General features: G+C 36.2%; 1 protein-coding gene across 2 annotated transcripts in view; it reads left to right on the forward strand.

Moving 5' to 3' along the window:
• Positions 1–13337, forward strand: part of VPS13B (vacuolar protein sorting 13 homolog B) — a 459183-nt gene that overhangs the window by 290978 nt on the left and 154868 nt on the right. For both annotated transcript variants that reach the window (XM_084281966.1, XM_084281967.1), the window contains exons 31-33: positions 350–553; positions 11369–11495; positions 12502–12645. In XM_084281966.1, the coding sequence (XP_084138092.1) occupies positions 350–553; positions 11369–11495; positions 12502–12645 (475 nt within the window). The remainder of the gene's footprint in view (positions 1–349; positions 554–11368; positions 11496–12501; positions 12646–13337) is intronic.

Here is a 13337-nt window from a genome sequence, read left to right on the forward strand (position 1 = left end):
TTTCCCATAGGGCTGCTCATAAAGTCAATGGATTGATCTCAATGGATTGATGACTTTGGTGGACCTGCCTAAACTTTGAAATATACTTATTTACGTATCCCTCATTCAAATGCATAAGAGAAGAGGCATCTGGATACTTTTGAAGATCTGGACCTAAAGTAATGCTTAGATGTAATCAAGAGTAGCAAAACACATACCTGAGTTTTCTTATTTTTGTATCTTAATTGTCTTACTAAGCAAAACTTGTTCAATGCAAATTTTAGTCTGATTTGAGCTGTGTTCGTGATTGCTTTCTTCATTGCAATTTGTTCTTCTGAAGTGCCTTTTTTTTTTTTTTTTTGTATTACAGAAGAGCACTGAATCTAGGAATACTTCGAGACCCTGGGTCAGAAGTTGAAGACAGACAATATCAAATAGATCTTCAATCTATAAACATTGGTACTGCTCATTGGAATCAGTTGAAACCAGAGAAGGAAAATGGAAAAGGAGGGGTTTTGCCAGAGACTGAAAGAAATTCACAAAATCCAGCACTTGAATGGAACATGGCCAGTAGGTAGGAACTTTTAACATTCTTCTGAAGTTACATAGCACAAACATTACAGATACCATTTGCTGTATATCTGAATCAACTAACTCTGCATTGTTTTTTTGCATGGCAAGCACAATTTGTACGGAGTTTTGGATTATGCATTTGAAGGGAATATCACTATTAATTGCTGCACTGCAGTTATTGTCTAGTTATTGTGTCTTTTTTTCCATTATAAGCTCTTTTCTGAGTGGCTTATTGTTATGTCCATAAAAATAACTCCAGGGCTGAGACATGACATCCAGCTTCTCAGTCTACAAGCAACAGGAGGTTTTGTTTTTGTTTTTAACTTCTTTTGTTTGTATTATTACAAAGCTTGAGTAAAACCAGCTTAGTCATTTTTAAGTTAGAGGAGGATAAAGTAGAACATTTCCTATTGGTTCTGAAGTGTTTTTTGTGCTTCTGTAACTAAAACCAGACAAATTTTTAGAATGAGATATTTAAACTGAGTCTTCCTTGTTGTATACTGTGTGATACACATGCAAAGCTCTGCCCTCTGTGTAAATAGAACTGAAAGGTAAAACCTGCGTACACTTGCTTAGTATTTTAAGTTTTAAAATTTTAAATTATAAAATATTAGTTTTTGTTTTTGTTTTTGTTTTTGTTTTCTGATTTTGGAGTTTTTGAAATTTAATTTCTAGTTCTAATATGCTTTTTTTTTTTTTTTTTTAACTCTACAAATTCATGCATGTGCTATAAAAATGCATACAGGTTTTACAGGTTGTATAAGTCAAAAAATGCCTCCTGTATACCTTCTTCTGATTGAGTTTTGCTAGTAGGTCCTTGCTCATCCATGTAGATCTCCTGTCCCCTTTGCATAACTTCTTTCTCATAGGGATGCACTGATCTGGTGCTTGGAGGAAGTGATGCTTGAGTATTGACCAGATCTCTTGGCCTCCTGTCCCTTAAAGGCCCGAATCCATGGGATTCCTCCAAGTGAATTCCTGAAGAAGCGAAAGTTTGCTCTTCTGAAGTCCAGAGTTGCAATCCTACTTATTGCCCTGCTTCTTCCACACAGAATGTTGAAATCCACCATCTCATAGTCACTGCAGCCAACGCTGCTGTCAACTTTTACATCTGCAGCCATTCCTTGTTTGTTAGTACAAGGTCTAGCGTCACACCTCTCCTCATTGGCTTTTCCAACTGTGTCAAAAAGTTATCATTAGTGCTCTGTAAGAACCTCCTGGACTGTTTGTGCCTAGGTGTGTTGTCTTCCCAGCAAATATCAGGGTCGCTGAAATCCCTCATGAGAACCAGGGCCTGTGATCTAAAAGGCTACTACTTCCAGCTATCCGTAGAAGACCTCATTGACTTCCTGATCAGGTGGCCTGTAGTAAACACCCACAACAGTCACCCATGTTAGCCTGCCCCTTAATCCTTACCCATGAGTTCTTAACTCACTCTTCATGCACATCAAGGCAGAGCTTGATACATTCCAGTTGCTCTCTCACATAAAGAGCAACTCCACCACCTTGCCTTCCTGGCCTGTCTTCCCTAAAAAGTACATAGCTATCTCTGATAGCATCCCAGTCATGTGAGCTATCTCATCATATCTCTGTAGTGGCAATGAGATCACGGCCCTGCAACCACACGCAGATCTCTATTTCTTCTGTATTTTCCCAATGCTTCATGCACTGGTGTACAGACATTTCAGAGGGGTAATCGAGCATGCAGGTTTCCCAGCAGGATTGTGAGAGGATCCTCCACAGCCATGTCCTGTACACAGTTGCTCGGCTGCATGCACCCCCAACTGAAGCCGTGTTTTGCTGACTACTCTGTCTCTGTGATGTTCCCCATCCCCCTTCTTTCATTTTGAAGCCCTCCTTTACCAGGCTAACTAACATGTTGGCAAAGACACACGTGCCTCACTTAATAAGGTGGATATCGCCTCTCTCCGTCAGTTGTCAGTCTTCAGTCAGGGTCCTGTGATCACAGAAACTGAAAACACGTTGCCAACACCAGCAGTGCAGCCAGTTGTTAACTTGGAAAATCTCTCTGCAACTTCTCCCATTCTCCCACCTCACTGGCAGGATTGAGGACAAAATGACCTGGGCTCCCAGACCCTTGACCACCATCCCCAGAGCTCTGAAATCTTGTTTGATGGTTTACAATTCGCCCTTGGTATTAATGTCCACATGGAAGAGCAGCAGAAGGTAATAGTCCAACATGTGGACAAGCCTTGGCAGTCTTTCCATGATATCTCATATTTGATGGGCCCTGATGTGATGGGCCTTTCTTCTTCAGTCTAGAGAGTGGTGGAGAGGTTCTGCAAGAGCATGTCAGGCTTCAGGTGAAATCTCCTCCTGCTGCTGGTCCTTGCCATCACAAGCTTCCATTCTTCTGCATTATTGGCCCCCCTCCATTCTGTGGTGCTGCGTGTGCTTGGCTCTTTGGCCATGGGTCCAATCTTTATGAAACGGATGCACTATTTTATGTCTCCCAAGATACAGTTTCCTGTCTGAATTAAGGGCTGTGTTCCTGAAAGTGAAATAGAAAAACAGGACGAATCATGAAAGAAGACAAAAATTGAAATATTGGTTGTTTAATTTTCAAGAGTAAAGGAGATGACTGGAATCTGTGAGATTTTCCTGGAAGCAGGGCAAGTTGTAGCAAAAGAAGCTACACGAGGATCACATGAAGCCTAAGATTTGTACATAATGAATTGATGGAAGATCAAAAGAGCATATAAGGCTATTCTGGAGGAATACGTGCAGGAAAACAAAATGACCAAGAATAAACTCTAGTTTATCACTGAAAAACAGAGGTCAGTAACAGCAGATCTAACCAAAGCAATGATAAAACTACAAGGAGTGACTGGAATACAGATGAAAAATCAGTTAAACACAGTGATAGTATTGGTTCTTCAATTATAAGATCATCTGGTTCTCTCCTGCCATATAATGATTTATTTATTTATTTATTATTAACACAATTTCATAGACAACTTTGCATTTAATTTCTTGGTCTTGAAAATATATACATGACCCGTTCTACGTAGGCCTTGATTTTGGGCAAGTTGCCCATGAAGTTCATTCTCACAAAATGTTGTAGGGCCACCAGCATTTTTTTAGAGAATTAATCTCCAAAGGACTTCTGGCTAATCTGTGAGTAAAGCTAACATTACAAAAGCAGCCACTGGGGAATTGCCGTTCCTTTTTCCTTCCTGTTGGTGGCTGAAGTCATGTTGCTAGCAGACTTCAGTCTGAGCTTTATGGTTATCGATTTTGATAGGAAAACTGGTGAGATTACTAAAAAGCTATACAGATAAGAATAAGAGAAACAGTTGAAAATAATCGGAATTCTCTTTTTTCATATAACTGCTTGGATATGATTTGTTTTCTCAGTAGACTTCCAAAATAAATTTTTATTACAATGTATTTGATATATAAGTAAGTTTATTCTGAAACAGTTTTTACTTGAGTCTTCTAATTCATTTTTTAATATAGTTTAATATAGTTTTTAATCAGTTTTAATTAAATCCATTAGCTTTTTCTTTGTGGTATGCAACACTGTATTTTAATTCCAGCTTGAATATATTTAAAGAGAAAGCTGGAATAAGTGTTTTCTTGTCCTTTTGGCTTACATTTTTACACATTTACTACAATTCTTTTTCAGGATATTCACATTTTTGCTTTTTAGTTGGCAGTCAGCTTTGCTGAATCTGGATCTATTTTATGATCTGTGCAAGTGGTGTGCTGAGAACTGTAAGAACCCATATTGAACTTTGCCATCCATTGAGAGATTTCCAGCATGCACCAAGAAGATGGCTGCATGGTGTTTTACATGGTGCTTAGTGTTTTCAGGGTGATTTTTATCTTAAGATTTACTGCAATTATCATGGAAGCTTTATACTTTGACCTATTTATGATACTGTTTCCTTTTTTAATTCTTTAAGTTTCATTTAGATGTTTTACCTGGAACATAATGATTTTTACTGAATTATTGTAGGGTTAGTTTCGTTATTTGGTTTACATGTACTTCTACATGTACTACTTTGTACTTTTACATGTACTACTTTGTAGAGCTTAGGGATATGGTTTAGTGGGGACTGTTAGCGTTAGGTTGGAGGTTGGACTCGATGACCTTGAGGTCTCTTCCAACCTAGAAAATTCTGTGATTCTGTGATTCTCCTTGGTTTTACTTATCATTTAGACACAGTGTTATGGTTTATTAGGTTAACTGATTTTTAAAATTCTTTTTTGTGATCCATTTCTCTATTACTTAACTCATTTTTAATGTATAGACAAAGTGTGGTACAGTATAGAATCTAATCTATATCTGGGTATTTCACATGCAGAGAACTTCAGCAGAGATATCACCCTTTATTTTGCGTTCCCATTTCTAAAAGTGTTAGTTTGGTGTTTTTTGTTTTGTTTTGTTTTAGTTAAAGAGCTGTAAAAAATCTAGAATTTATTATATTGTAATTTAGTCTTCTGAGTTGAAATCTGGTCTTGTTTTAAAAACTTGAATGAAAACCAAATCATTCTAAATATAAAATTTTTGTATGTAATGTAAACAAATATCTGAAAGCTTTCGACATAATTTATAATTTAAATGGTTTAGCACCATTTATATAGAAAGTAAATCATTCAGATGTTCCCACCATTTCTTCTGGAGTTCAGTGTTTCTAGTACCAAATATCTCATGCTTTTGAATTTGTTTATTTTTTATTTTTTTTCACTTACAGTGAGATTTGGAAAGAAAGTAATCCTACTTTGAGAATAGGTGTTAAATGTTTTGAGGAAATTAGTGTAAAATTCTTCAACATATTATCCTGAAGCATCTATGAGCCTCCCATGCCTCTTGAGGTCACTGCAGGAAGAATGGGGGGAACTAGAACGCTCTGGTAGGGTAGGTGCCCGCTCTCAGAAAAACCTGTCCAAATACCACGCTGTACTGGGGATTTGGGGTCATAACTCTTCCCATTATGAAATGTTTATCCTTCGCTGTAGATGTTATAAAAAGCTCCCTAATGGTGTAATATATAAAAAGAGTACTGGAAACAGTCAGACAGTTCTAGTAAGGTTATGTACAAATGAAACCTGTCCACGTTTATTCCCTTTACCAAACAGCATGTGGGGAACTGGGAGTACTTAACCAAAAGAAGTTTTCTTGATTGAAAACTGCTTTTTCAGCTTGTGGATCTCCTCCTCCCTCTCCCTCCTCTCAGTGGAAAAAACAACAGCCCTGAAGGAAATAAAGAAATATATCCTCTCTTGAGGCCTCGCCCCCATCCCTGTGCAATCCTTCTACAGCTCCCAGCAGCAACTTCTGCTTCCTGCAGCCTGAATAAACTCTGTTAAAAAAAAAAATAAATTAATTGAGCTTAAAAGCATTACTTCTCTGTGTGGTAATGAATTGAGTGTGGCAATATACTGCATTACAGTTCTGTCCTTGGCATACGACCATCTGGAACAGCTCTTTGCAACTTTCATTGAGTATGTCAGGGAGCCAATGATCTGTTGTATGAAACTGAACAAAATACCACTCTTGCTTTGCAAGAATCCTCAGAAATGTTTCCTGCAGATTTTTCCTTGAATAGTTTTCATTTTCATGCTTTTTTGGAGAGTTGAAGTGCAGCTTGCCAGATTCTAGGAGGGAAGACCAAGAAGAAATGATCAGTAGATCCATGTGTGGGGAAGTAGGGGCATTCCTTGTGAATCTTGGAATAAAATAGAATATGTTTGCATTCAGTTTTGTACTTCAGTTTGTTGTATTTATTGTACCTGGAGTTGTATTTTTATATGCACTGTACAAAGTCTTACTCAATAACAAGGGGGATGTAATTTCCTTTATTAATCCACAGCAGTGAAATGTTGCACATCTTATTAGTCTTAATAAGATGAAAATTAGTTTTACTGAGGCATAATTACATAACAATAGTCATTCTGTACAGCCAGATGGTGTACGTTTGTTCATTGTCTAATTTTTTGGTCATTAGATAGTCCGCAAAGTAGAGTTACACTATTTCACTGTCTTATGATGATTCTTTGTAACACCTCAGGAGCTAAAAGGATGTGAACTGTTCTACCAACCAAAAGATGGAGATGAGAGGCGGGATGATGCTCATTTCCACAGATCTCATCAGTAGTTAGGTATCCCAATGCATTGGTAGATCAGGGATTAAATGATTTATACGGCTCTAAGGGAAGCATGCAAGATAAAAGTCCAAAAAAAGTCCAAAGGTAGCATGCTAACTAATATAACATCTTCAGGCTTGCATGCCTTACACCTCTAGAAAATACTGCTTGATTATGTGGGATGTTCCATGCTAATACTTGAATTTTGTTTTTCATGTAATGGAACTTTATGTGAAGATTCATCTCTCCATAGACAGTAAATTTAGATGGCATAAGTGAGCTCTTAGTTGTCATTCATGAATTCAATATATATGAGTTACTTCCTGAGCTATGTATATTTTAATTATAGAAGGACTCAAACTCTGGATTAAGTAAGGTATCATTAAGAAAAAAATGATAATTAGGAATAAGGCAGACATTTCCAAGTTTCACATCTCGGTCATGTTTTATCTCTTACTGGCCAGTATTTGTTGTTTGTTTGGATTTTGTTTGCATATAAGATTGCCAAGTTATATTCCTTATTGTACGTTTTCATAGCTTTTCCAGTCTCACATCATCACACCTCCTCTGTTAGAGCAACATCATCTCTTTGGCAGTCCTTCCTCCTCATGTAAATTCAAAGTGCTTCTGAATGGATGTAATCATATGCTGTTGAGAGGGAATGGTTTTAAACTGAAAGAGGGGAAATTTAGATTAGAGGTTAGGAGGAAGTTTTTTACTCAGAGCATTGAGGCACTGGCATAGGTTGCCTAGAGGGGTTGTGGACACCCCATCCCTGGAGGTGTTCAAGACCAGGTTAGGTGAGGCCCTGAGCACCCTTATCTAGTGGGTGGCATCCCTGCCTATGGCAGGGGAGTTGGAACTAAATGATCTTTGAGGTCCCTTCCAACCCAAGCCATTCTATGATTTGATGCAATCAAATGTTGTTTTGAAAACAAAATTCTGTTCTTCATATCTCTTTATCTTGTCTCCACAACATTTTTTTTGTTACATTAATCATTAGATATGTCTTTATTTTCAAGGTACTTCCAAACTGTCCATTTCTTCTTGTATGTCTTCTTTCATTTGCTTTGACTTGCCTACACTCAGTGTTCATCAAACCTCACCATGCCAGTTAACGGGGCTGCTGCATTTAATTTCCAAAAAGGTATTTTCGTGCTCACTCCTAGGTTATCCTACAGGTTTAAAGGCATCTCCTGTGAACATGCACAAAATCATTGCAATGTTGTCTTTCAAATCCTTCCCCCCAAAAAATCATTTCTATTACAGTGTAATAGAAAAACTCATAAAACAGCTGTAACGTTGCCACTGTACTGATGTCATTACCTACAATGCCGTTAGTTGTTACTTTTATTTCCCAGTCTTCAGGTCTGTTTTTTCTTAGATTTAAATTGTAAACCTTTGAGGACAGAGACCATTTTTGTCCTGTGATTTTACAATGTGGATCTGTAGTCAATAACCAGAGTTCATATAATCATTCAGATATAGTCCTAATTCAGCACTGAGTAAAAGGCACCTCCAGACCTTATCATAACTGTTTTGCTTCCTTGTTGCTCTGCGCTAACATATGGACTTTCAAGTACTATGTGCAGTACTTTTAAGTGTAGATGATCAACTGCTTTAACATCTCTAAAAGTACTAGCTTTTCCTTTTCTTTTCTTTTTTTCTTTTTTTTTTTTTTCCAAGACAAATATATAACAGATGCACAAATGAACCATGGAATGAATGTGCTGCAGACACAGAGCCATCATTACGCTCTTCACAATCAAGTTTTTTCATAAGCTCATGTGGCGTACACCTGTGTTAAGTTAACGGTGCACTTAGGTGCAGTGTGGAAGACTTAATAATTCAAAGTGGAATTTGTTTCTTTGTTCCTTTTGTGCACTTTCTCATATCCTCTCCCCTCATTATTTACTGTGCTCTGTTTGCCTTCTGTTTGTACTTACAATTATTTTGCTAATACTTGATTTGGCTGAGCTTCAAATTCACCAACTAGAAATGTGGAAACTAGTAAGTAGAGCAGGACAGGAATACCACATAAGGATGATTTAAAAAAAAAAACAGAAAAAAAAAAAAAAAAAGCAACCAATCTATATTAACAAAAAAGTCCTCTACGATGCAGTGTACTGGGTACCTTCTAGAATAACATTTGAAAATAAATGGGAATAAGCTGAGAAATAATTTGAACAATGATGAAAAGAGCCAGTTGTAGGTTTTGGGTTCAACAAATAACTTGCTTCTATAGCTCTGTTTCATTTGTCAAAATCATATATACCAGCAGCGTTAAGTCCCTTCACATTGAAGTTCAGTAGCATATAGATGTGTGCTCTTTTATAGAATTGTTCTACTGCTTAGCTCTTCCATTTTTCTCAGAAATGAAAGCATTTCTTTCTCATCCGATTGTGAAGGGGAAGTAGGAATTGGGAAGAAAGCCATCTGGTTTAAATTTAAAATGAAGGTGATGGCAGGGAGAGAAGCATTTGTAGACCTGGCAAAATCTAAGACACTTTTTTTAGTTGAAGATGTACACTAACCAAAAACTGGTCTGCATTTAATTTGTGGAATTAATTAGACTAATCTTGCTTCAGAAACCATCATTGTAGACCAGCAGAGCAACAGCTTACCAAAATATTAAAGTTTTTACAGTAAGATGGTAAATTTCTCACAGTCATAAATCAACTCGATTTTAAGCATATTGCTATAACTAGTGTGCAGCCAACTTGGCAGTGATTGTGAAGGTCATGTGAAACAAAGGCAAATGTTTGTTACACTTGTGCTCAGTAAATAATAGGTCTCTGATCTGTAGCATCTGCTAGCTAACTTCTGTATACTGTTGTCCTAAATAAATTTAAAAGACTTACAGCCTACCTCTATATGATAGTTTACATTCTCTTATTGTTTGCCATGCCTCCTACATGTTCTGAGAACACTCAGACTGCTAGTGAAATTTGAAGCATCAAAATAGTCTGAGCAGTAAACTGCCATCTGTGGTTTTGTGTCTTGGTAGAAATATATCGAAGCCTGACTTCTAGTCATGTTATGATATCTATTTCATTTCATTTCTGCCTAACTCTTGGCCAACAAACCAGCAATCTTTGCGATTCTGTACTTTCCACAGAATCCTTCTCAGAACTATTATTGTTACTCTGGAATATCTGTATCAATACCTGTTCTTAATCAAGAACTTTAAACACCTGTTCCACGTGTGTCAAGAGATTATTCCTACATAGACAGATGTGTAACCATATCATTTAATGACATTAATATAGATAATTCTAGTTGATGGTAAGAACTGATTGTATAATTACATAGTTCATGTGTCTGGCTCACTTGGGCAATTTATGATGATGTCTGAACTACCACATCTCCTTTGCTAGATAGAACGAGATTAGGTCTAATACAGGTATACCTATCTGACAATCAGATGTATCTGAAGAGTTATCTGAATAGATATATTCTTCTTTCTTTCTTTTTTTTTTTTTTTTTTTTTTTTTTTACATGGAAGTGTTGTTTGGTCTTATATTGTAATAGATGTTTGCATAATTTAGCGTATACTTTGACTTGCATTGTTTCATAGTTGATAATTTCTTATTCTGTGGGCATTGGAAAATTTAGCTCAGACCCATAATTTTTCAGTAATTTCTAGATTTCTCTTTGGGGAAGTGCAGACATTTAGCATTTTTGTAACTTATGATAGGTAGAAAGAATTACCAAAATCAATCTTGATAGAAGGGCTGTCCCAGGAATTTGAGCTGTATCTTCTTTTAAGGGCTGAGCACCATCTTGATCTCATTACATTATTTTTTTCCTGATCAGAGACTCTCAGATGGCATTTTGTGGCAATAGTTTATTTGACCTGACACAGAAGATTCTGGCTATTTGGAATGTGTTGTCATAAGCTATTAGTGGTCCATCCATTATGAGCTTGTGCCTCTAGGCCTTGTATTTGGTTAAAGGAAAAAAATTAATACCCAGCTGGGAAACAAACATCATTATCAAGTTTAATGGCACAGATATTCTTGGCAAGCAAATGTTAATATCTAGATGAAAAGGTACCAAGTAGGAACAACTACTAGGAACAAGCAGTGAAAGAAGCAGTGCAGAAGGACTGTCACTTCTCATTTTTGAAGGCATTTTAAATATTTTGGACTTTATTTGTTACAAATGAAATGTGCAAGTCCTAGACTTTTATGAGGTTTGGTAGTGTCATTTTTCATGTCTTTGATTTTCTGTCAGTTACGTTGTTGTGTGCAACAACTGTATTTTTTTCACCACAGGGTTTTATGCATTTAATGCATGAATTCAAGTGTTGTGGAGGATTCAGGACAGTTATTTGTAAAATGAAGGGCATCCACAGGCATGTTTGAAAAATACTTCTAATAACATTTTATCGTTGTTCAAATGATTTTGTATAGTTTGGTTAAACAAAAGAAAAGCAATGCCAAATGTGCCAGTTGTCTAACTGGAGATAGATTGAAGAGTCAAATATTTAGACATATCTTTTCTGTGAAATGAAAGAAGAAGCCTGCCTTCAGGATTGGAATAGATGTGATTTATGATATTTAATGCTTAACTACCAGAAAGCCAAACTACTGTTGAAGCAGTTTTATGCTACATAATGGATATAAAGAAAAACGTCAGAAGTTTTTGCCTCTCAACAATTTATAATGTGATTTAATCCTGTCCTTTTTTTTCCTTTTAGCATAAAGCGGCATCAGGAAAGGAGAGCCATTTTAACTCCAATTTTAACAGATTTCACTGTTCGAATAACTGCAGCTCCTGCAATTATTTTTACAAAAATTGATACTCCGGAGAATTTACACCCAGAGGTTAGTATAAAATGCGAACAGAAATAGCAGAACTCTTAGTATGTGGGCAATCTTAATATTTTACTGTTTCACTGTTTTAAATCACAGGTGTGGTAAGTTTTCGAATACAGACATCACCAACTGCAAAGAAAAAAAAATCTTTATCGTTAACTGAAGTGTCTTCTATCTGCTACAGAAAGAATTTGTGTATGGCATTTAATATTAAAGGCAGCCTGTCCAGAGGTAGATAAGCCTGTTTGCAATTGAGAAAACTGGAATCCTTAAAAAATTTGTGATGGAAAGATGTTGAAAATAGGTGCTATAGTATAACATTAGAAAACATTGCATTCATAAGCTTCTCATAGAGAAACCTGAAAATGCAGTGTATACACTGTCTATAAGAAGCTAGTTGAGCTGTGTTCTTTTAGCCAAGTTTTTAAGCCCACAAATTTCCACAAAGCATCCAATCCCTAGTCATTATTGTGGGTACTTCAAGTTATTCCAGATTTAACAGTCACTTTTACCAGTCCGTGGGTCAGCTTGTTCATGCTTAGTCTGTGAAGCATGTTACACCCAAAAGGTATTGACTCTTTTTGGTATAGTTTATATCTCAAGAATTTAAAACATTTTATGTAGGGAATATGCCAGTAAGTTTCTGTCAGCTCACAAAGAATATTTTTCATAATAGCTACCTCCTGGGTAGAGCAAAACCGATACAGGAACATAAGGGGTATTAGGTGTGTACTACAACAATGCAATAGATGTGCACAGTTGTAAAGTAACAAATAATACATGTAGAAAGTAAAAATTGAAAACTTGATATTTTGTGTAAAAGGTCATCACAAGTGCAGATATAAAATAACATTAAAAAAAAAAAAAAGCTTAGGAGGTGGCTAGGATGCTTAGAATTTATTCAGTAAAGAAATCTCTGAGCTTTACTAATTCTTATTTTAAATACATAGTTACATAGAAACTAAAAATTATTTGCCCAGTACCTGATATCTAATATTTTCCCTTTTCTCCATAGGAAATTTTGGTGTGTGGTCATTCTTTGGAAGTGAATATGACAACAAATCTGGATTTCTTCCTCAATGTGGCTCAAGTACAACTTCTTCAGCAGTTGGTACAAGCCAACATGATTGGGCTGGAATCTTCCAGTACCACCACTGAGGTAGGTTTCTCCTGGTTTGCAGCTGATTTCTTTTTATAATAACATAGCTCTGAGCAGGTGTTTACATCATCTACAGTGACAAAGTTAGAGAGGTAAGTGAAATGCATGTTTTATTATTGTTTGTTTGATCAATCTTATAACTCATTCTAATATTCTAACAGTAGGAAGGGTCTTACTTTAATAAGAATATTATTCAGTAAATTAGACTGAGGTTATTTTGCAACACCTTATGTACAAGGAGAATTGTCTGACAAATGATGAAAAATGAATTTTAAAGTAGGCTTTTAAAGTTGTTTAAATTTTGTTGAAGCTTTGGCATCTTCTCATGAATTCATATTTGTATGCACTAATTATGTTCTTCATTAAAACCAGTAAATCGTAAAATATTCTCTGTGCCTAGTACCCACTACTCACATTAAGTATCTTCACTCAAGAACTCAAGAACATAGGACTCAATCCATCTCTGAATCTTCTTGTACTTATTCAGTGAGAGAGATGATGGAACACATGACGGATCATCTTCTGAATAATTAATTAAAATAATTAATTTATTTATTTTAATAGAATCCTGTAGTGTTCAGCAGCCATCTCTTGAATTTGACATTCTTGTTTATTTCTGGAAGTCAATAGGCGATAGTGTCAGTCAATAGTGTGGAAGAGTAGTCACTAACAGTGACAGAATTGTAAGTTTA

This window comes from Netta rufina (genome assembly GCF_964035555.1).
Source record: "Netta rufina genome assembly, chromosome: 2".
Classification (NCBI taxonomy): domain Eukaryota; kingdom Metazoa; phylum Chordata; class Aves; order Anseriformes; family Anatidae; genus Netta; species Netta rufina.